Genomic DNA, 22,845 nt, shown 5'->3' on the forward strand with positions numbered 1-22,845 from the left:
AAAAAAAAAGCCACAGGTGAAATTAAAGGTGATGAAATAGTTAATTTAATATAAGAGTTAATACCCTGCTAAAATTTAGTGAGCTCACACTAATAATTAGCTCATCACCTTTGAGTACTGAAATACTGATGTATTATTTCTTCAGTGAATTATTAGGTACACACAATATTTCGCTGATACAAATGAGTGGAGGGGGCTAATATATCTGATACTTTTGTTGAGGTCTCTTCTTTGTGTTGTAAACCAGTGGTGAAAACCTGACAACTCCACCTGATCCGAAGACAAATATCACAAACCAGATTAGAAAGCCCGTGACCTGTGACAGTCTCATATTTCTACACATATTATTACATACTATCAAAATTATTTGTGAATGATATACTGATGCTGTCATGGCAACAGCTGCTCCACCCCCCAACCCCCATCCATCCCTACTCCTCTGCAGCTGTTCTCACTAAGTGATTAATCTTGCTGTTTATTAACATCGCCTGCAGTTTCAGGCCTGCTATTCCTCACCTGCCCACCAGGTGTCCCCATTCTGTCAGCTGACATATCACCTGCCTGCACACCTGCTTCTCACTGCCCATTAGTCTGAATACACGTCATTAGGCTGTTAGGGGCTGGTCACACCAGGATTTGTAGAGGGATCATTTCCATTGGAATGAATTCAGATCCCCATGCTCAGAGGATCCATCAAGTAAAGGAAAATTAATTTGTACACATCTTCTGTGCATATATTAGAGTCTGGTGCAGGTGGATTCGTGAACTTGTGCCACTGACCAATAGCAATAGCAAGCTATCTTGGCAGTGTGGACCTGTGAGGGGATGGAGAGACAGAATGGAGGAAGCTGGCTTAGCAGCTATGTTGCACCAATCACTTCCTTCAAGGTTCCATAAAGGATCGTCACTGCCCCTAGATGTCGCACTAGACCACCAGTGTCTCAGAGCAAAACAGCGCACTGGGCCTGGGTGGCATGAATGACATTGACAGAGCCAGTACAGACACTGACAGAGCTTATAAAAACATTATAAAACTTTTTGGATGTTTTGATGGGCCACCAGCCAACTGGTATTTGAGCCAGTAGTCCTCACGGCCAGTCCACCTGTGCTCTGGTCTTATCTTTTTCTCTGTCGGAGGCCTTTTTAGCTGAAAAAAAGGTTTCTTTATCGGAGTGCCTGCGTGTTTATTAATGTGTTTGGGGCCAACAGTTTCACAGTCGGGACTCACATCCATTATATCTTTATATAGAAAATAGTTGTATGCTGATATATTTTTGTTTAAAATCTCGTTTACAGAACTTTTGCCCTCCTCTGTGGGACTAAACACAGTTTCACGACAGAGCAGACAGTTCTATAAACTTCTTGTCCCGTTAGCAACCGAGCCAAGCTGATGAGCTAACAAGTTTGCTAATGGCCCATCATCAAGCCTCTCAGCTCGGAGAATTTATTTTCCATCCTCAGTGTATTTTTATTGAGCAAAATGCCGAGGGGAAGTAAACAGAACAGTGGCGGGAAAACTGGGACAAGCTCTGGCAGCCATTGTTATATAGAGCTAGCAAGCTAATGCTTTGGTCAGAAGCTTTAGCAGTTCAACAGCCGCATCTTACAGTCCCACGAGCAAATGTCACATTGTGGTGTGATGGCCACTTGTTGCCAGATTTCGTATGTTTTCTGAATGTTTCACTTTTAGGGATTATGGTCTATTTGCCGCCTTTTGTCCTCCTCACTTCGTGTTGCTGCCTCTAAGTTTGTGAACAATAAATATTGTAACTAGCAATGTGTTAATTGCAGTGCGATTTTTACCACTGTACAAATACATTTGCAGTTCATGGCTTAGCTATTTTCAGTGCAGTAAAACCTTTGCTGGTGACAACGTGCTCACATGATTCAACTTTACTGTTTAATCAAGGCTGAATAAACAAAAGAGTAAACAAACATGCTGATGGAAATAGAGTGGTTAAATATTGTATCTGCGAGGCCTTGACTCATCTTTTGGTCTGAAGATGGCTGCTACAATCTATCATATGATTCTGACTGAAAGAATTTATAGTCTCAGTTTCAGCAAAACATTAACCTGACGCACACTTTTCTTATAACAGACTGAGAGGGTGAAAAAGCGAGGCGAAATGTCCAACTGACGAAAAAAGCAACATGAGTGACATGAGACTAAGATACTGATATCACAGCTGCTGTAATTAAATTTGCTTTTGTCTTCCGCAGACATTTATCTCTGTCATCATAATACTTTGAAAGGCTTAGCAACCTATGAATAGAGATTACTGATATTCTGTCCTTTTGTCACCTTCTTAATTGCCTCTTACTGACTGTTCTCAGCAGCCTCAAAGATAACACCAGCGTGATGAAATTTGGCTCCATTCCGATAAACAGTAAATCACTTGATGATCACATTTTTGTTTCTTTTAGTAAATGGGTTATCACATGCTGCAGGATGGCGGAGCCCACTCCTTACTCACTGTATTAGATTGTGTGTGTGTGTGTGTGTGTGTGTGTGTGTGGGTTCTGGGTTCTGGGTTTGAATTAGGTTGGGGGTAGTGGAAGGGGTATGGTTAGGGGCAAGGGGCATAAATGCATTATGTCATTGACATTATGTCATTTTAGATGCTTTTAAGTGCAGATTTTGAAGAATTTTTATTCTGTGTTTCTTTTTTCAAAAGTGACACAGAACATGTAAATATGATGATGAAATTTTATTCTTGACCATAGACAAAGGTATGAACCAAAATCAAAGGTATAGATGTAAAGTTTGCCCTGAGGGTGGCAGCAGAGAAGAGATCATGTTGAAGGGGTTGATCACTGTGGGACATGTCAGACCCAGTTTGTCAGACTGGGCTCCACTCTGCTGTATGACACTATAAGATTTCAGTGATGTGATCAAGGATTATTTTGTTTCAGAAAAAGCACTACAAATCCTGCTGAGGTGTCTTTTCTTTCATGTGTGAATTTTTATATAAAATCTTATTTTATTTCATTCCATTAGACTATTATAGCTCTTGATATATGGTATTGCACCTATGACTGTTTGAATGCAGCCGTGCCCTTTTCTCAGGACATAATGAAGGGCATGCTGAATATGTAATGTTTGCCAGAGATTTCCTGCCATGGTCACTGGCTAACCATCAGATAGCAAACATTTACTGACAAATGCTGTGTAGTGCAAATGTATTTTTGCAAATGCATGTTTGGTGCCATCTGGTGACTTCAAGCACTGAAGTTGAAGGATTTAAATCGAGTTCCAGGCGCCTGATGTATGGAGGAGAACAGCTGCCATAATATTTCTTGAATTGGGTTGGTGGAATAATGAACACATCTCAAAAGCACACAAAGTTTGCAAAACATACTTAATTGGGGGGACCCACGGGACCTCTAATCTTCGGGATAAATATAACACTGCACAGTACCGTACTGTGTTACATAATACATTGTTTTTGTGAGTTACATGGAAGAAGGGAGTGTCTCCTCCTCTACCGCACACTCCGGTGGGAGACGAGTCGGCAGTAAAAGAATTATTGGTGTGAGAGTCAGACAGTGTGTTGAAATTTGTGACTGATGCAGGGAGGGTTTCCAGACGAATCTGTCGCTAGCCATCACCTGCAACAACAACAACAATCAGTTGAGCAATGCCCAGGAGATAGCAGTTTCATTCTAAGCAAGTCAGAACATGAGACGTTCCGTAAGGATCTTTATGAAACACATGTTCGGAGTTCCAAAGGGTCCCTCAGGAGCAAAGAGAGGACTTTATTGAAAAATGATTTCAGTTTGACTAATGAAATAACTGAAGAACAATAAATAAAATAAGGTTTAAACGACAGAGATAATCTGATAATATTTGGCAACAGTGTGCTGCATGAAATTGCATTTTAGTGAGGTAAAATAATCCCCTTAAATCCTTAATCCTGCAGGATGCAAAGGTGGTATCAATACCACCCATGTTTAATGTGAAGACAAATATGCTGACATAGAAATATTGTCTAATGAATACATGGATTCATTTAAGGATTCTCCTAATTAGAATTTTTGATCATGTTTACTAAATATTGTGATAATTTGACTTTAGGTGGCCCAGGTGCTTCCTTTACAAGATCAAATTTTCCATAAGGGACGGTGTATGTTCATGTCAAGGTGGACACGCCTATGCTTGTGCTGGAACTAGCGCCACAGAGGCGTAATCACACAAGGGAAACTCTCTCTCTCTCCACCTCTCTGCACAATCTGAGAAAAGAGACTTAACGCTGCCGTCTAGCACACCCCGGGTGTTTAACTCCAAAAAGGTGAATATAGTTACTCTTATTTATAGCAAATTAAGTGTGATTTATGTCTTCGTTCTCCCTACAGAAAATCTATTTGTCTGTACTTGCAGATTGATAATAGTTCTTACATATTTAAGATGTATTCACATTTTATATACACAGAGCATGTACTGATAAATTCTTTCAGGAGTTCTGTAATTTAGAAGAAGAAATGCAGCTTGCTTTAAAAGTAACTCGCCTTTTAAACAATTGAAGGTTTGTGTTTTTCTTTTGACCCAAACTGCCCTACATAATGTCTCCTTTCTTCACGTCTTGCTCTATAAAAGAATCTTTTTACCTGCTGAATGGTGACCTCTTTGTGGATAGACCGCTCTAAGCTTTTAGTCCTGTTTCTCTTGCAGTCAAGATGCCAGAAACAGCAGAGGTTGTGTCAGCCACTCTCACCACCAACAGAAACTGCACCATAGAAATAACCAATGTCAGCAGTAGCTTCTGTCTCATCAACCCCAAGTAAGTCTCTTAATGTCAACACATGTTATAATGATTAAAAGCATAACATAATATCTGAGATCAAACCCGAATGGATGGAGAGACCAGAATGTTTACTGCACATAAAGACAAATGACTGATCTTGCAAAGATGAAAAGAGTTATGGCTTTATTAAGATAATATCGTAAAACAAAAAAGACAACAATGCTGTTTACTCTAATGCTTCTCATCAGAGCAGCTGTAATTAGGTCTCCCCACATTTGCAGTTTGTGGAAAAAAAGAAAAACTGTCTAGAAAAGTTATGTTTCATTCATTTTAATTTCCTTTCTTTTCTCTGAACTGGAGGCAGAGCAGCTTTGCTAAGTCTTCAAGTTACCTGCATCCGTGCTGGTTTTCTCATGATCTCAGTGTATACTGAAGTTTGACTGGTTCCAAGAAAAGACATTCATTGCTTTGAAGTGTTTTGAAACTACAGTACCAGATTACAGCTCCAAATCATCATCTTGTTACTATAAATACACGATCATGTCTTTTGTCAGTAGTAATAGAATAATAGTCATAGAGAAAGCACAATTTTCAGCATAGAAATTCTGTTAATTCAATGTGGTTATGCTGTATTTAATTTGAAGGCCCAATGATAGTGATAATGAAGTGCCACTGTGCCATCTGTTTATATAAATAAGCATTTAGTTTTATTTAACCACCTATTTCAAAAGTTTCTTGTGCTTTTGATTAAAAGGGGAAATCAAAACAGAAACAATATGATAAATAAAAATTACCCATGTCTATTGAAATTTGTCCACATTTATCTCGCTTTGGCAGGACAGACCATATCTTGGATGGGTGGTTTTCATGTGTAAGATCACTTCACTTAGAACATCCACCTATCCATCACGCAGTGACACACACCGCCTCATTGCACATCACATGCAGGTACAGCCGCTGTTGCTTAGAAGTCCACAGCAGTACCTGCACGGTCACACTCCATCCATCAGCATAAGGTGTTTCACCCTGGAAAGCCCAACACTCAAAAAGTGCACTGACAATCTCCAGAAAACTTACAAAACTGTGTTTTTTCATCCAGAGTCTGAGAAGTGTGACATAAAAGTTGCCCACTGATTAATAGTGATGGTGATGGTTTGTCTCTCGCTCTCCTTTGTAGGGTGTACATGTCGAGTGGCTTCTGCAACCACCCGCCCCAGCCTACAATTCGCACCACCAAGACCGAAGTGTGCTCCTTCACCAAGGACGACAACACCGCCACGGGCGCTGTGGGCCTGCTGACCTATGACCTGTTCCATATGCAGAGCCGGGTTTGCTCCGAGCGCATGGCCATCATGTTCTCTGTGCCCTTTGACCACAACCTGTACAAGAACCGGCTGGCAGTGGGCGTGGTTGAGAACTCCCGTGCCTGTGACAAACATCTGTACCACCATATGTATGATGGGAAAGACCTCAGTAACTTCACCCGCTCTGAGGCACATGGCTGTGGGCTGGAATATAAAGCAACATATGTAGATTTGAGGGCTACAATGTCTGCCATTGGCAAGGCCATTGTTAAAGTGGAGCTCTATGATAAAATGGGTCGTTAGTGTGGGAGACTGTGCTGTTTTTCTGCTTTATTTGTACTTTGGTGCTTTTGTACCCACAGAATAAATAAACCGGATTTGATTTGACTACTGTTGCATGTTGTCATCCAGAGGAGAGGAAGACAGATTTGGCTGCCATCTGTACTTTGTGTCTGCTGAAAGATATCAATATCTGACAGCCAGCTCATTGATTCTCCATTAGCTTATTCCTTGGGCTTATGTACATTGTACACACCCTTTTCTTTGATTATGATAATAAAACATTCAAACCTCCTTGTGTTCCTTTGTGTGTGTGGGACATGTTTTCACTCAGCATTCTTTCATTATTACTGATGAACAGTGATCATTTTCTAATCTCTTAGTTGGATCCATCCAATTCTAATGAGTAGCAACAGATGGAATATCTGCATAGATGTTTTTTTAATTGGCTAGATAACAATATTGTTCTTCGCTGGCTGTGAGACTCTCCATCTTGCTCTGGATTCCGGTGGTTTTTGTGTGGTATTTGGAAAGCAGGAGGTTCAACAAAAGAGAGAATGAGAGAAAAAAAAACTCGAGAGATGTCTGTCTTAACTCGTTCAGTTCGCTTTTTTGACGGTTACACAACACCACAGGAATGAGATTTCCAAACCACCTCAGTTAGTCAGTCAGGCATCTACGTACCCACAATCCTGTGGGAGAGAATGAATGTACAAAGTGAGCAATCCCTGCTTACCTAACGAGTTGGGATACAGTAGGAAACTGATGGAATCAGTTCAACTTTCCCACAAGCAAGGGTGTGGTTGTTTTATCTACAAGGGAATATTTGTTGTTCCCATGTGGGCCATGGTTTTAATGGTAACTGTGTGTTGAAGGAGGGTCTGCCGAAGGAGGGTGTGTACTATCTAACTGCGGTTGGTTTGCATGTGGGAGGGTTTGCTGGGTGATGGATCTTTGTTAGAAAAAAAAACAAAACTACCGGCACCTCCCTTTCAGGTAACTTTTTCCATTTTGGAATTTGGGAGCACCAACAGAGCTTCTCAGCAGGTAAGTGAAAAGACTTAGATATGATTTGAGACAGTACAGATAATGGCTTATTAGCTCACCAGGCATATAGAAGTTTGATTTGTATCTTGTACCCCTTGATAAAACAAGGGGGGTGATCATTTTCTCTAGTGTTTTCACTTCATGGTTGCTGTCACTGAAGGAACATTCTCTAATGAGTCTGCTGCTATTAGAAATCTCATTTGCCTCTGAAATGCATCATTCATTCTCAGTGCCAGTCTTTGTGTGCTTTTGAAGGTCAGTGTAATAACAATACAGCTTTTCAGCAGAGCAGAGGTCAGGAGGGCATCCTATACTGCAATGAGTATGATTTCTCGTGATTCGTAGTGTGTTGATGCCAGTTAGGAAGCACAAGTCAAGGTTGTGAGTTCTCCTAATTCAGTTGGTTGATAAATTGACTTTGTTTTACAAGCGGATCTCACAGCCATTGCAACATGTCAGAGTCAGCTGAAGCTGTAGCAGCCGATGTGAGCAGCAGGAGAAGTGTGACCATTGAAATCACAAATGTCACCAACAACTACTGCCTCCTCAACCCCAGGTAAGCTCCAACTCTGCTGGAGTCATTTGTTTCCAGACTTGCACAGTATGAAATGCATCATATAGATCCAAAAAACATTTATGTATGTGTCTGTTTTTGTGCCGCCTAGGGTGTACCTTGAGAATGGGGAGACGTACAACCCACCTCAGCCCACAGTGCGCCCTCTCAAGACAGAGGTCTGCACTTTCACCAAGTCCAGTGGCAAAGCAACCGGCAGTGTTGGTGTGCTGACCTACGACCTCTTCGAGCGGTCACAGAATGACTACATTGAGACTCTGGCCATCATGTTTTCAGTTCCCTGGGACTTCAACCTGTACAAGAACTGGTTTGCGGTGGGCATCTATAAAAAGGGCCGTAACTGTGATAAGGATTTGTACAAAGAAATGTACTATGAGAAGAAGCAGCATGAGCATGGGTTTGTCAGGGAGGAAGCCAATGGCTCAGGAATCAATTATGTGGGCAACTACCTAGATATCAAGGCCACCATGTGCCCCCTTGGTAAAGCCATCATGAAGGTGGAGGTGTGGGATAAGCTTTTCACACACATGGGTCAACAGGCACTCTAGAGACCCCTCCTAACCAGTTTTTCCATCATTTGTCCTGACTGCAGAATTCATCCCTACATCTCAAGTGTTTTCCTGGCAGACAGTCTAACGCAGTCAATATGCATGATTTAACAAATGTGTTGCCGCTGACATATGTCTGTATACCTGGGTATTAAGTTTCCATAAACCTGCTTAAGATCAGAGTTTATAAATTTGTTTATAAATCCAGGCAGCAATATCCCCCTTTATGATTGAAGCCTCTGTCTGTTTCAGTAGCATCCAGTTTTAAAATGGCATCTTTAGAAATGGAAATCAAAGGCTGACTCACAGGAGGATGAGGGCACATAGCTTCATAAAACACACCGAAAGCTTGTCTGTATTTACCTTGACACTGTAGTCTGAGGAATAAAATAAACCTTTTTGCTGAAGCTATTCGTGTTGGAGTGTCTGTCGATTGAGATTAGAAGAGTGCTTTAAAAGAAATAAATAATCATTGAATATTTGAATACAAAATTGTGCTATTTTGTGCTATTCAAAGAATGCTTTGTGTGTTTGCAGTGGATTTAGAAAGATCGCTTTGATAATGGAGAGAAACAAAGGGTGCAGTTTTTTTCCATAGGGGCTGTATGACAACAGCAAGAAGACACACCCATTGGTCCTCGCTAATACTGTATTTACAGAACACCGTACATACAGTAAACTCACCACATTTTATATGGGAATTTGTTGCAACATCCATCATTCCTAAAATGTTCTGCAAAGCAAAAAATGAACACAATTGTTGTCATTTTTTTCACAACATTGTAAAATTCTGTATGAGTTGGAAAGCCAAAATATTTGCAGTCCCAAGATCTCTGCTGTGGGCCCTCGATGTGGTGAATTTCATTTAAGATATTCCATTGTTTTGGTTTGGTTTTTTTAGAGTAATCTGCAGCTAAATTATTAAAATCTGTGGAAAATCAGTGCAGCCAGTGAACGTAACAGGGCCCAACAGACTGAACAGATCTCTTAAAATCTATTTTACCACGAAAAAGTAAATCTTAAATGATGTCTCTACAAAAAAAAATAAATAAATAAAAAATATTTTTGTTAAATGCAACCTTGTGTCATTAAAATCTTAAGAGGCTCAGTAGAAAAGTGTACCCAGATTTTAAATGCCTACATTACTATTACAGAACCAGGGGGACCAGTAAAACTCTTCAGTTATGTGGTTATTGTTCAAAACACAATCACTGGTTCATTTTTATGAACCAGTAAACTCAAGGAGAAAATGATCAGATGCATTTTATTATTTTGCGATTATGATCTTGACTGCCACTATGGGGCTGTAGCGAATGGCACAGGCATGGATTCAGGTGACGACCCTATTATTAGGACTGCTCAACAATTCGCTTACTGATAGCTTTATAATTCTTTAATTGGTCAGAAATGACAATCTTGATGTGTTGATATCACCACTGAAGAACTTGTTTTGCAGTAATGGCACTACCATTTCCGTGTGGATACAGTCATTAACCTTAGGGAAATATGGGGTTGTGAGGCAGGAGGCTGAATATCAGCTCTTCATTTACATCGCAGGCGAAGTTATCAGGGTCCTGGATTCTGTTTACAATCTCAACACTGCATTCCTGATTCTGTTTTCCCAACAGATCCACGATGCCTTTGCAGCATTAACTGTTCCAGCCACAAAGAAGCCTAGATCAAAGGTTTTTGCTCACTGCCACCGTTGCATTTACATAAAAGCCATACATAATATAGAGGCATAAACCAGGCCTGTAAAGGCTCAGTCTCTGAAGCATTGTCAGGTGGTGTATTGGAGAAATGACACACTGTCCCTATAAACACATGCGGACACTAAGTTTGTCGGAGCTTTAAAATGGGATAAGTTGCCACACGTTCCTTTCATATTTCTCCTTTCAGTCTCGCTTCTGTGTTTACCATACCTGCACATAAGTCTTCTTTCACATCTTGTATTATCTCGTTGACTGCATGTGTTTGCGTCTTCATTGGTAGGTATGTGTGTTTGCATGCTTTTGTGATGAGCATCTGTGAGTGTAGGGTACGTTTGCACCTGTGCATGCAGATATGAATGTTTTATATCAAATAAATGCCTTTGTGCATTATGTGATTTGTATTTGAGTCTGAAAAAAAATCTTTCAAGAACACTGTGGGACTAGACTTCTTAAACAGGAAACAAAAGCTATGTGAGAACTGTATTTTCCTCTGTAGATAAACATAAGAAGCTCAGCATTTGTGGATTGAAGCTGATGCTATTCACTGCCAAACAGAAGAGAATCTGGCTGTTTCTCTTGGTAAAAGCCTCTGTCAGAATCCCTCCAGGATGTTAAGAGGAAAGGGTGCTGGATAAGTGCAGGTGCACCGTCCATGTTGACATGTCTTTTCATGAGACAGAAATCAGGTGATCACACTGAAACAACAGTGAGGCTCATGTTAAATTCACTGCAGGAGGATGAGCAGAGGTGAATGAGAGAAAATCATTGAATCTCAGAGAAAAAAAGCAAACCAAACAAGAAAACCATGAAAAAAACATCATAAAACTCTTCCAGCCTGTCACAGTCTTTTTAAAATGTGCATGCATACTTGCTATTTTCGGTATTTTGACACCAAACAGGAATATTTAATATTTAATTTATCTGCTTTGTTGATCTTTGTGATACTTTTCATATTATGAATTTAGAAAAGAAAAACACAGGAACACGCATCTCCTCTCTGTTGTACTTGAAGGGGAGTATTTTCTTTCTCTGTTATCTTCACCATATGTTCTCAAGACTGTACAGCGGCTGTGTCTCTCCCGTGCAAGGACAAAATTTCACATTTACCTTTTTTAGACTCTCAACAAAGGCGAGCCAACCATCACAAAGCCCAGGGTGCTTTACTTCAGAGAATTGGATCATAAAATTAATTTGCATGAAAGGTTCAGCTTCCAAAGTTGATTGTTTGTCTCACTATATTTGCTTTGAAATTAATCGTACAGTACATGAGAACTGTTGTGTATATTGACTCAAACAGGGAGTAACCAAACAGAAGCATAAAAATTCATTTGAGTGACCTGAGGTTTGAGTGCGAGCTGCAGCCTCTTCAACGGCCTAAACCAGTGCATGCCTGCACCTTAAGGTGCAAACAGCAATATAATACATACCCCTCTCTCTCAAAGTGAGTAGACGAGTACTTGAAAGGTGCAATTTTTGTCCACCTTCAGTTAAAGAATATGCTCTCAAAGAGTGCCATCTAGAGGCCACCTGTGATATCAAGTGCACTCACACAATTCACATCTGAACAGCTCTCAGTAAGCTTTGGAGACATACATTTAAAGCCCTGCATAGATACTACAATGACAGTAAGGTATAATGTATATTTTTATGGTTAGACTTGTTTTAAGAGGAAGACTTGTTTTTGTGTCCTTACAAAGGCCACGATAACAAGCAGACAGTGGTATTAATGTGGCTCACCCCGTGTCTTCTTCTGTTATCTCCTGCTCCAAACATGTCCTGACATCCAGCTGGGCCTGGTACTCTTGGATAGCTCCCCCTGTCTGCCCTGATGTGTGTCAGGCTGGCAACAGGCGCCTGCAGCCCCCATCATCGGAGCTCAATTACAGGCCTCAATCTCAGTTAGGTCCCAACACCCCACCACCACCACCACCCACCCCCGCAGCGAGTCGACAAGGGTAAAACAATAAAGTTAGATTTTTTCAAGCTAAGCTGGAGCTTTCGTTTTTTCGAATTTTCTGTGGGTCATATTTCGCAGACTGTTCATAGATCCTTCGGATGAGATGTGAGGGGTCAAAGGTCATGTTACTCCTGGCAGGCTTTGGGAATTGTCTCATCATGTTAGTTTGTTATTTGGAAACTTCTCAGCATGCAGGGTGACACAGATGTGTATCATGTAACAATACTTGAGGGCGGAAACTCAAAATGTTCTCTACAGTACTCTTACATTACCGCAAGAAACTAAGCTGACCCCATGTTTCTTTGTAAATGTGATACTGGTGAGCAAATACTGTATTTAAAAATTTCAGTTTGTAGCATGACACAAACCTATTACATTTCTTTTTTCTCCTGTTTTAGGATTTATCCATCAAAACATGTTGTGTTTTTATATTATCACCTCTGTAAATCATTTATGTTGAGCTTTAGAGAAATTGTATCCATTGCCAGTTCCAATTTTTGTCATACGCTGTGCTTTAATTTCACTGAGCACACAACAGTTAGAGTATGAATAAACTGCATTGCATGAGGTGATCATCGGTTAAATTTCACTGTTTTTAAAGACTTATTTGTAGCGATTTAGTGGAGCCGCGTGTTTCCCTCAGGAGTAAGTACAAATCAAAAACAGAGATGAAATTAAAGTGAATATAGGACTTACATTTACCAGATGGACAAAAAGACGACTCCAAATGGATGATAATGTTCCGTCATGTCTCCTAAATTTATAAACAGGCAGCTGTTCATTAGGCAGTTCACATCAGCGAAAGGTGGTAACATGTCAGTGTGGTTACAGCTTGTTTCTGCTGCCCCTAAGTGGTCAAAAAAATGTGTTGTTTGTTTGGTTGTCATGCTTTATTTGTCGGTTGTCTCTGATTCCTGATATGGTACGACGTGCAGGTCAGCTACTCTGAAACTTTTTGAAATTCAGTTTCTCACTAGCATTGCCAGAATTGCATATATACTGTATACAGTGCCTATTTTGCTGTTAAATTTGTTCTCAGTTGTCACAGATGGCAGGTTTTACAGAAACGCCCAGAGCTGCCTCCACTTCCACTCGGATGTAATATCTCGCTGGCGACGCATGTTTAAATTTCCTGATTCTGATGATCTCAGCTTCCTCTATTTGTCAGGTAGAGCAGCTCCTCCTTCACCTTGTCCAGCTGCAGCTCCAGGTCTTTTTTTTCAGGGATAAATCTCAGGATCCACATCAAACCAATAATGCTGTCTTTCAGTGGCTTCAGGTCCTGGTCCTTTTCTATTATCACTGCAGAACTGAAGAATATTTCTCCCTCTTGTCATTCAAATGTTCATATGGCAGTGGAACACAGTTGTTCATGCTCTGTAATTCTTTGAATTTATTCTGACTGATCGAGAAGCAGTTTTGATGTCAAACCTACTTGAATGAACAGTCATGTGCTGCCAGTGCGGTGTCATCCAGCTGAAGGGTCAGCTCTGACACAGCAGGGCCAGCTGCTCGGATCTCACACAACAAAGTAATTACTCATGTCACACCGAATGACTCGCATCAGTAGCTGCAATCTTTTAATTTTCATCAACTTTGGCTGAACTCCAGTAAACTAGAGTAAAAAACATAACGCAAACAGATTTTTATGAATAAATACATCTATAAATCAAATTAGATACAGAAAACTCATCAATAACTTGGCAAAGGCTGCTCCAGGAAGCTGACTTTCTCTTGCCAGCTGTGGAGGTTGACCTGCTGTCATTGATGCTGCCCAATGCTCCTTCATATGAAGAAGTGAAGCTGACACTATCAGCCGCCTATAATGCCAAAGTCCCCAGCAGCAACTGCTGCCAAAGAAAGCAGCAGTTGCTGTACAGATGCCCTTACCTGTCGTCCTTCCAACCTTTCTGCCAGATCTCTAGGACAGAACAGTAATCAGCTCCCACAGTGAGAAGACCTAGAGGCCGCAACAGAGTCAAACCCCAACGCCCTGCAACTGGAGATACAGCTGAGACTTGCAAGTGAGGGTGTCTGGTATCTTTTTGTACTGTGCAAACACAATGCAGGCTTTGTCCTCAGTTCCATATATATAGATATGTATATGGCTGCACCATATAAATTCGTTTTCAAAGTGAGCTAAATTAAAACCACTCCTAACAGAAGTATAAAGATACTGTGGCAGACTGCAAGCAAATCACAGTTGCCACACACACACACACACAGCAGAGAAACTATTCTTTTGCACTTCCATACATTGCAGCCCTTATGTAATATCCCTCTTTATGTAATTGTTGATGCACTGTTCTTGCTGACAGTCCGATCACGTCCTCCACTGACACCCTCAATCACCTGAGGAAGACTTGCTCTTCTGTTTTTCCTTACATATCGCACTTATGCACAAGCATCGCGGTCATCAGATGTGCGCTGTCGACCATAATCCCTGACCCTCTTCACTGGTGTCCTTCCCATGGATCTAAATGCAGATGTCACTTTAGTCACTGTTCATATTGAAACACCAGCCAGTCGAGCAGCCTTTGTGACTGAAGCTCCTGCCATCTGTGCCTCAACAATGAACCCTCTTTCAAAGTCACTTAGATCTTCTCCATTTCCTTTTGCCATCATTATACAAAATCAAAAGCTGGGCCTGCTCAGCATTTTTATACCTGCCACAGAACATGACAGGATATTAGTTGCTTAATTGTACCATGCAGTGCACCTGTGTGGAAGCATCTGCATTTGTCATGTTTCTTCACTTATTTATTCATCTTTTTCCTTTAATTTGTCAATCAAAACTAACTCTGTCAGATTTTACATAACAAAATATCTGTCTCTCTAATCCCTTTCAAAATATATTTCAGCCCCACAGCATCAAGTCAACCCACTTCAGTGTCAGTGCAGATCATTGAAACTGGGGCCTGTATGGGATTATGGTCAAATCAGCTTATTCACAAGCTGAGGGCCTCTCAAAGAGTTATGTAGTCGTGCTGTGGCATAACTGAGGGGCTGGAAAATAACCTATTGGCCTCACATGCTGTTTTGAAGGATTCCTGGTGATAGCACACTCTAATGCCAAGATCGATTAGCACATCAATTCTGTATTGTAAGCTTTTACAGTAAATGACATTATTGTGTCGTCACTAGCATCAAAACTATACAGTATGTATATCAGTTTTATCTTTTTTAAAGGTTTCCTTTGATAAAAGTCCATGAATCGGACAGTTTTCCAAAATGTAAACAAATACAGGCTTAAAATATGGTGTTGTATGGAAGTTCTAGCCCACCTCTCACTTTCTCCATGGCAACAATATACACTCTGGCTTGGGGGGTGGTGCAGTTGAGGGGGGACCACAGTGTTAGAAACTGATCTCTCTTGGTCTGTTTCCAAGATGGATACATATGGGCATGAGTCTAATTTTAAAAATGACTTAACATACAGAAAATACATTAGGTAGGTAAGTTACTTCTCAATTTTATTGACTAGTTTTCTGTTCATCTCAGTTCAAGGGGTAAGAAAGGTAATTTTGCATTAATATATATTAAAAGTTGAGTGTAATATTTTTTCTTTAGATTTAATGTAGAGATTACAGCCATGTTGGTATGAAAACTTCCTACTGAGCCACAGAGCAGTTTGTTACTGTATCTCATAAAACCACCAGAGGGCAAAGTTTCCTGACTGAAAAGATTTTCATCACTCGCATACTATACATCAGCCTTGGTCTGTTTGACTCCTGTACTGAACATGCACACATATGGTTTTGTGAAATAATTGATGTAATGTGACTGATAAAATACGATTAATATGGTTTTCACAATCACACATTGCATAATAGCATCAGAAATGTTTCTGGCTTGCCGTAACAATATGGAGTTACACAGAGTTGGATGAGATCAGAAGGGGGTGGGGACAAGGATGGCTCCGGCATCTAGAGAGGAAGAAGGTCACCAAACACACTTTCCCACCCAGCCCTGCCAGACACATACACACACTTACATACACAACGCACAAACACAGGTCCACCCCGTAGTGTTGTTTGTGCCAGATGAGGGTGTGATACATGAGTGCTGTCACTGGTTCCTTCACTACATGAGCACTTGCACAGCATAGCAACTCCACCGCAATATACTGCTCACTGAAGATACAGTGAAACACTACCTGAGGCTCAAAGCAATGCCATCTGCACTGCACTCAAGGGAAAGGAGCATTTAATCAAATACTGACAAAGGTTAAAGGGCACTTTTGTGTGAATGGTGCTGCAGCTCTGTTACTGTATCCTTGTGAACATGAGCTTTATTTGCCCAAAGTCCAGATGAGTAAAATATAGAGCAAATAATCGAACTGTAAATTTAATTGTATAAAATATAAAAAAAGTATATCAAAATGCATACAGTACATGGTGTGAGAGCAGGCAGAATGTATCTCTCAGACAGTACAGTAAGTCCTAACAATGGCAGAAAAACAACACAGTATATAAATACACATTTTTTTCAAAATCTGAAAGCACAATGGCTTTATCGTCACAACAATACATACACATACACTATCAGGATTCAGGCGAAAGATAACACTTTTATCTTTGTGTCATTACTCAGTGTTCATCACTATGCTGCATGGACAAACTTAATGTCTTTGGTCTGAAAAGGATGGAGATGTTACATGAACTTTGCTTCAGTAAGCTCATCATTGTATCATCATGAGGATTGTCACCATTTGGACAGGGGAAAGTGCTGAAAGATTTCTTGCGGTTCAAAAATAGACAATACCAGGAAAAAAGATCTCCCTCTCTGGGCGTATCCATTCATTGTCTCCCATCTGTAACCTCTGACCCATACACTGTGACTCACATAACCACATCCATGCTTCAGACTATACTCCTTTTCCTGTCCTCCCTGTATATACATAGAAGAACCTTTTCATATATAACATATGAGCACATAACCTGTATTCAGTTCAGGACTGTAGATTGTCTAATTAGTGGCTAAAAGCAGTTCACTAATAAAAAAAACCAAACTTGTATTTTACCAACATAGCTGGTGTCCAACATAATGAGGAGTTTCAACACAAATATATTTTTGCTTTTGTTTTTGCAAGCCTTAGAGCTTTTGTCATCATAAACCTGAATATTGGGTTTTTTCCATCATAAATTAAGCTGTTTTCCGAACATGTGCATCCAGTTTGGATGTAACCAAATACCATCAATGTTCAGATTTCCAGTCCGGTGTTTTGTCATAGCCTCTTCTTTGAAAGTGTTCATGAGACACAGTACAGTACAGTACATGAGTTTATGATACACACACAGATTTTGTCACAGTGAGTCTCTCTTAACAACAGGGAATGTGTCACTGAACAACCACAATAATTGTGATGTCACAGGATATGACATAAACTCTGAATCAGAATGAATCAGAATCTATTGATACGCTTTCTCTATTGCTCATTTTTCAGAATCCCTCTGGGTTGTGAAACACCAGCAAACATGTGACAAAGAGTCACTCCTCCACTGGTGAGATGAAAGCGCAGCAGCAGCTGATGTGTAAACATGCAGTCCGCAGGTTAGGAGAAAAAGGGAGAGCATAGGTCCAAAAAAAAAAAAAAAAAAGGTGAGTGGAGCAGAGATTTAAGATTATCAGGAGCTGCCGTCCCCATTCTTAGTCTTGAGCACCACAAGGCTGACCATGACAGGGATCAGGCAGATGGGAGTTATCACCAGGGCGAAGACAATGACTGGCGGTGGGTCGTTCAGCTCCTCTGTGGGACAATCCTTGAAAAACTTGGAGTGGATGTTCACAAAGGTCTTTTCCACCAGAGGGTTGGGCCATGGGATCAGGAGACAGTCAGACATCTCCTCTGTGCAGAGGCTTAAGCTACTATACGAACTGCAGTGCAGAGACAGGGAGCGTGTGGAAGGTGATTCACAAATTGGCAAAATACTAAATTAGTATTTTAAATGTTAAAAGTGCAAACATAGAATACATACTACTTACCCTCTCACATTATCCCAATTGCACCAATCGGTGTCGTTCAGTGATTCCATCGCACTGTGAAATTTGCTGAGACACAAAGCTTTAAACAGGACTGACAGACACTCCATTGTTGGACCACCAGATATTTGATCACAGATTTCACAAATGGACATACAATTGTGAGTAGTATTCCCACAAGCTGCATGAATTGAAGAGAAATACAAAAAAAAAGAAAAACAGAGAGAGAGGGGAAAGTCAAACAAGAGAGAGAGACAGAAACAGATTAGAAAATGACAATAAAGATGTGTTGCACATCTTCAGAAGATTTCATTTAAATACTGGATGACTGTTTATAAGATGACATATTCGATAAGACTGTGTGGTTATAAGACCATGTCACCTACCAAACTTCAAAGACTCTCCATAAGTGGCATCTGAAAGTCAGAAAAATAAGGTTTTAAGATTAAAAACATTTACATCAAACTGTTTTATAGACTATTGGCAGTAAACCCTCTTCAAATCTACACTGTAAGCCCTCTCTAATAAAGTTCATTATACATACTGTAGCCAAATTTCAATACAAAGAGAATTGTTGTCTGGTCTGTTGTAGCTCATGAGTTCCTTTCACATGTCTAGCACTAAAGCAGGCATTTGCAGCTGTAGGAGGGAGACCACACACTCACCGGAGAGAAAGGAGAGGAATACCCCAATGAAACCAAGTGCTCCCTTCATGTCAGAAAAAATGAATAAAGGTGCGCTTTCTCCAGCTGATGACCATGTATAATAAAGCTAAACCTCTTAGACTGTGTACAGCGAGGCATAACAGGAAACCCGACAGGATGGAAGAGACGCAGTGTAACCTTCGGTTACCAGATGTCCAAACAGTGTTACCCGCGGTTACCAGATGTTCTTCGAAGATCTGTCTGACGGCCCTGCGCCTTGGCAGCAGCTCTTCCCCTCTCCAGCACACGTTTCTTCAGGATTTTCTTCCTATTTTAAAGGGGTGGAGGCAACAAAGATTGTCCTCTCCATTCTCCCAAATAAAAGGGAGCACACCCAAGCTGGGCTGGACTCACATCTGAAAACCCTTACTCTTTAACTCTTGTTCTGCTTTTTAGTCTCAGTTTCTCACAGTCGAAGGCCTGGCCAGCTCACAGCATGTGATTTATTTGCCTTTTGGGCTGCCTCTGCCAAATAGGAAACATAAGTAAACATTTAGGGCTTAGCGTTTTGAGGTGGATGTAATCATGACTCTGCAGGGTGTGCTGTGCAGACAACCATGATTTCATATGTAGGTTAATTTGACCAAACCTGGAACAAGTTGTTGCAGACCAGCTGTTTAAAAGTCCAACTATCTTTACACCCATATGCCAGTGAGGAAAACAACACACACAAAAAAAAAGAAAGAGTGTGGGAAATTTTTGTTCTTTTATGCCATGAGGAGCTCATCAGTGTGCTACATCTGTAAGGTAGTCCCCACTTTAAAGAGCAGTGTGAGAGAGCTGGTTTCATTGACTGAATGAAAAAACGAAATGCATGGCGCATGTTTTCTCACGACCAACTTGTGAATTTGTGTCACTGGATCCACATGTTGGGCCTCTCACAACATCTGTTTGCCGAGCAGCATTTTGATTTAGTAATGACATCAGGAAATGTGTCTTTTCAGCAGAGGAGGAGCTCAGAGTTGGGGGGGAGTTGGCAGGGGAAGGAGGGGGGACAGTCAGGGGAAAGAAAAAAAAAAGAAGGAAGGCACAGGATGAGGAACAGTGAAAGGGGCGCTGCTCCAAAGTTCCAGTTGTTTCACAACTCCGAGTTCATGCGTTGATCACAGACGTTGCATGGGGTGAATGACGAACAAATTCAGGAAGTTGAGCCAGGTGGGGGCTGCTCATAATGAGGTTTTAGTTAACCTTTAACCCCAAACCATTATGGACCTTTTGTCTACTGCTGTTGACCCCTCACTGGTAGAGACCTCCCCAGGAGTTTGTCTTGGATTCTCAAGATAATACACACAGGGAGATCTTGGCAGAAAACAGGATCTCTGAGCTCTGCTTTCTGTGTTAGTCAGTCCAAGCAAATGAGTGTAAGGAACTGATCCAAAACAACCCCACAGTGGACACAAACATATAATCACTATTTAAAACTGTAAGATATATTTACATATATAAAGCGTAAACAGGATTTATATATTTCTACTAAATTATAGGCACATGCTGACATGCAGTTAATGGTGTATACTAATGTGTATTAGAAAAAGGTTGTAAACTCACTAGCAGTCATCATCTCTCTTGAGTAATACCCTGTAGAGAGAAGATGTTTGGTTAGTCAAAGTGTTTATGATCAGGCATGAGATATGTTTATATGTCTGTCACATACCTGCTGTTGTGGCAGGTTGCACAGCTAACTGTTCGTCTACCAGACCGTCCACTGTTGTGCATCCTGCTACAAGAAAAAATAAAATAATGGGAGATCTGAGTATTAGAATGAAAAGGGAAAGTAAGAAACACTGTGATTCATAGCAGGAATTATTGTTAAACTGAATTATTATGCTGTGTACAAATTTTAGAACTTGTGAAAGCAAAGGAGGTAAAAGGCAATGACCAGGGGTACGTTGTATGGAGTAAACGGGTCACTGCATCTTCCCTTTGTCTGCCACTGCTTTAAGGAAATTTTAATCTATTCAATTCAGGGATATTAAAACATGCAATACAATCCCTTCCCACAAGAATAAAAGATCTTAATGTATAAATGGGAGCAATAATAAAAACAACAGACTCAACAGCAACATAAATTGTAATAATCTAACACAAAATCTCTCTTTAAAAAGACATAAGCTGCCACAACTTGATCAAAAATCACCCTGTGACCCCTAAACCAAACTGTTTTAAGTATAAAATTCAATCATGAGACAAGCTAAGCTCCTTTCTAGAAAGCCACTCTGTCACTGAAAGCCCCTCAGCATTCCTCCAGAGAGGTGAGACAGAGGGCAGGGAAAGAAACTAAACCATAGAGTACAGAAAGTGAAGAGACAATGTCAATTTCTCTACTTACCCCAGATGAGAAGAGTCATAAAACACCCAGAAAACATGAGTGAGAAATTGGTGGCTGTCATGTTGCCTGACACTGCTCTGCCTTTTCTCCCTGTTGGGTAGGGATTACATATCTCCACCTTTGTGCAGGAAGCCTCTATAAAACAACAGGAAGCCATCATTTCCTAGGATAGGCTGAGTCACACAACAGAACAGAGATACTCTGATTAGGTTAGAACCACTGTGGTTCATTGGTGCACCACCATCACTCTCTCTCTCTTTATCTACTTCCTTTGCTCATCCCACCCTCTATTTTCAAACAGAAGGAGAGAAGTTGGGGAGAGCCCCACCTTCTCTTTTTCTCTCCCCCTTCTCTCTCTCTCTTTGTCTCTACCTTTGCCTCTGAGTTTTATCAATACAAGCAATATTTAGGCCTAGATATAAATACTGGGTTCACACAGCACTGGTTCCGTACTTTTTCTTTTAATATGCAACAGCTTCTTTTTTATGTTTTACATGTTTCACTTGAATGGAAACTTGGAGCAGTATTTTTGTGCTGAGTAAATGTTAGCACCAGGAGCTGTGAAGCCAGCTCACAGCCTGAGAGAGATGTGTGATTGTTAATCATTATCCAAAGGCTTTTTAGCACTAATTTGAGATATGTGGAGGGTTTTTTTTTTAACCCAAAAATAACAGTTAATAAAAGTGCAAAGAAAAGAATGTGTGATATTTTAAAGGTGTATTCCACTGAGTAAGTATAGCACTCTTAAAAAGCAAAAAAACAGACATTGCACAGCTCTCTCTGGAGCAACAAAAGGTGTTATACAACTTTATTCACATGTGCAGTAATACTTCCCAGGACCTGTAATTCTGGTGTGTGCAACTGGTGGGACTCCCCTTTAATTTATCATCATTAGAAACTTCATTTTCCAGATTATGACTGCTGATTTTGTTGCAGTAGAGCATACGACTTGTTACATATGACTGGCTGTGAGTCAAGAATATGTTTTTTTGGTGTCTGTGCTGTGTTACACCATCAGCAGTGCAACCCCCCTCCCCAATCCCTCCTCCCACCACCTCTGCGTCTGACAAAGCACTGAGCTTCTGTGGTAATGACAGGCAGGAGGGATCTCCAGTATCTCCAGTAGTACTGATGCACTTGTCCACGTCACTGAATGGCGAGCTCTCTCTCTCAGCTGCCGGCGCTTGGGAGAGGGCCAGGTAGCTCGGGGCCAAAATTGCTCCCACATTTTATTTCAGATAAAGGAGGCTGCTGGGTTTTTTTTTTTTTTTGATGCAACTGATTGGACTTTTTTGAAAACCTCACAAATAGAAGCTTAAATATACCCATCTGTATCAAATTTGCAGTGTGAATGAAGTTAAATAGCTGAATGGATTTGCCTGTGAGGAAGTTCACGACATTATTCAAATGTTCTGTTTTAGGAAGCCAGAGTAAGTGAAAGTTTGTTTGGCACATCTTTCTTTTATGAATTAATGCGCCTTACATCAGTTACCGTCAGTTCATATTTTAAGATGTAACTGCTTCATCAGCTGCTTGGTGCATCTTTTCATCACCAAACCTTTGTCACAGGTCATAAAAGCTGCAACATATTATACTGAAGATGTGAATCCCAGTGAAAGCTGCCAAGAGTCACACACACACACGCACAGTTTACATTATACACAATT

At 40.6% G+C, this 22,845-nt stretch overlaps 3 protein-coding genes across 4 annotated transcripts; 2 read left to right on the plus strand and 1 right to left on the minus strand.

Annotated features, from left to right (window-relative positions):
* Positions 1 to 4,160: 4,160 nt before the first annotated feature.
* LOC139614216 (uncharacterized) lies at positions 4,161 to 6,619 on the plus strand. Its single transcript, XM_071471401.1, has 3 exons — positions 4,161 to 4,289; positions 4,670 to 4,778; positions 5,920 to 6,619. Exons 2-3 carry the CDS (start codon positions 4,675 to 4,677, stop codon positions 6,347 to 6,349), a joined length of 534 nt encoding a protein of 177 aa, XP_071327502.1. The 5' UTR covers positions 4,161 to 4,289; positions 4,670 to 4,674; the 3' UTR covers positions 6,350 to 6,619.
* A 611-nt stretch (positions 6,620 to 7,230) lies between these two features.
* apnl (actinoporin-like protein) lies at positions 7,231 to 8,901 on the plus strand. Its single transcript, XM_071471393.1, has 3 exons — positions 7,231 to 7,372; positions 7,803 to 7,928; positions 8,038 to 8,901. The coding sequence occupies exons 2-3, from the start codon at positions 7,825 to 7,827 to the stop codon at positions 8,492 to 8,494; spliced, it is 561 nt and encodes a 186-aa protein (XP_071327494.1). The 5' UTR covers positions 7,231 to 7,372; positions 7,803 to 7,824; the 3' UTR covers positions 8,495 to 8,901.
* A 7,596-nt stretch (positions 8,902 to 16,497) lies between these two features.
* Positions 16,498 to 21,406, minus strand: ramp2 (receptor (G protein-coupled) activity modifying protein 2). Of its 2 annotated transcripts, none has more exons than XM_071471412.1 (6): positions 21,179 to 21,404; positions 20,504 to 20,569; positions 20,398 to 20,427; positions 18,532 to 18,561; positions 18,149 to 18,326; positions 16,498 to 18,040 (listed from the first exon to the last, which is right to left on the minus strand). In XM_071471412.1, exons 1-6 carry the CDS (start codon positions 21,336 to 21,338, stop codon positions 17,791 to 17,793), a joined length of 714 nt encoding a protein of 237 aa, XP_071327513.1. In that variant the 5' UTR covers positions 21,339 to 21,404; the 3' UTR covers positions 16,498 to 17,790. The 2 variants fall into 2 exon arrangements, with proteins under 2 accessions (XP_071327513.1, XP_071327524.1); XM_071471423.1 differs by having other exon boundaries at positions 17,676 to 18,040; positions 20,504 to 20,566; positions 21,179 to 21,406.
* Positions 21,407 to 22,845: the final 1,439 nt, after the last annotated feature.

This window comes from Trachinotus anak, unplaced genomic scaffold, assembly GCF_046630095.1.
Source record: "Trachinotus anak isolate AG129_WGS33_773 ecotype Australia unplaced genomic scaffold, CSIRO_AGI_Tana_v1 ptg000003l, whole genome shotgun sequence".
Lineage (NCBI taxonomy): Eukaryota > Metazoa > Chordata > Actinopteri > Carangiformes > Carangidae > Trachinotus > Trachinotus anak.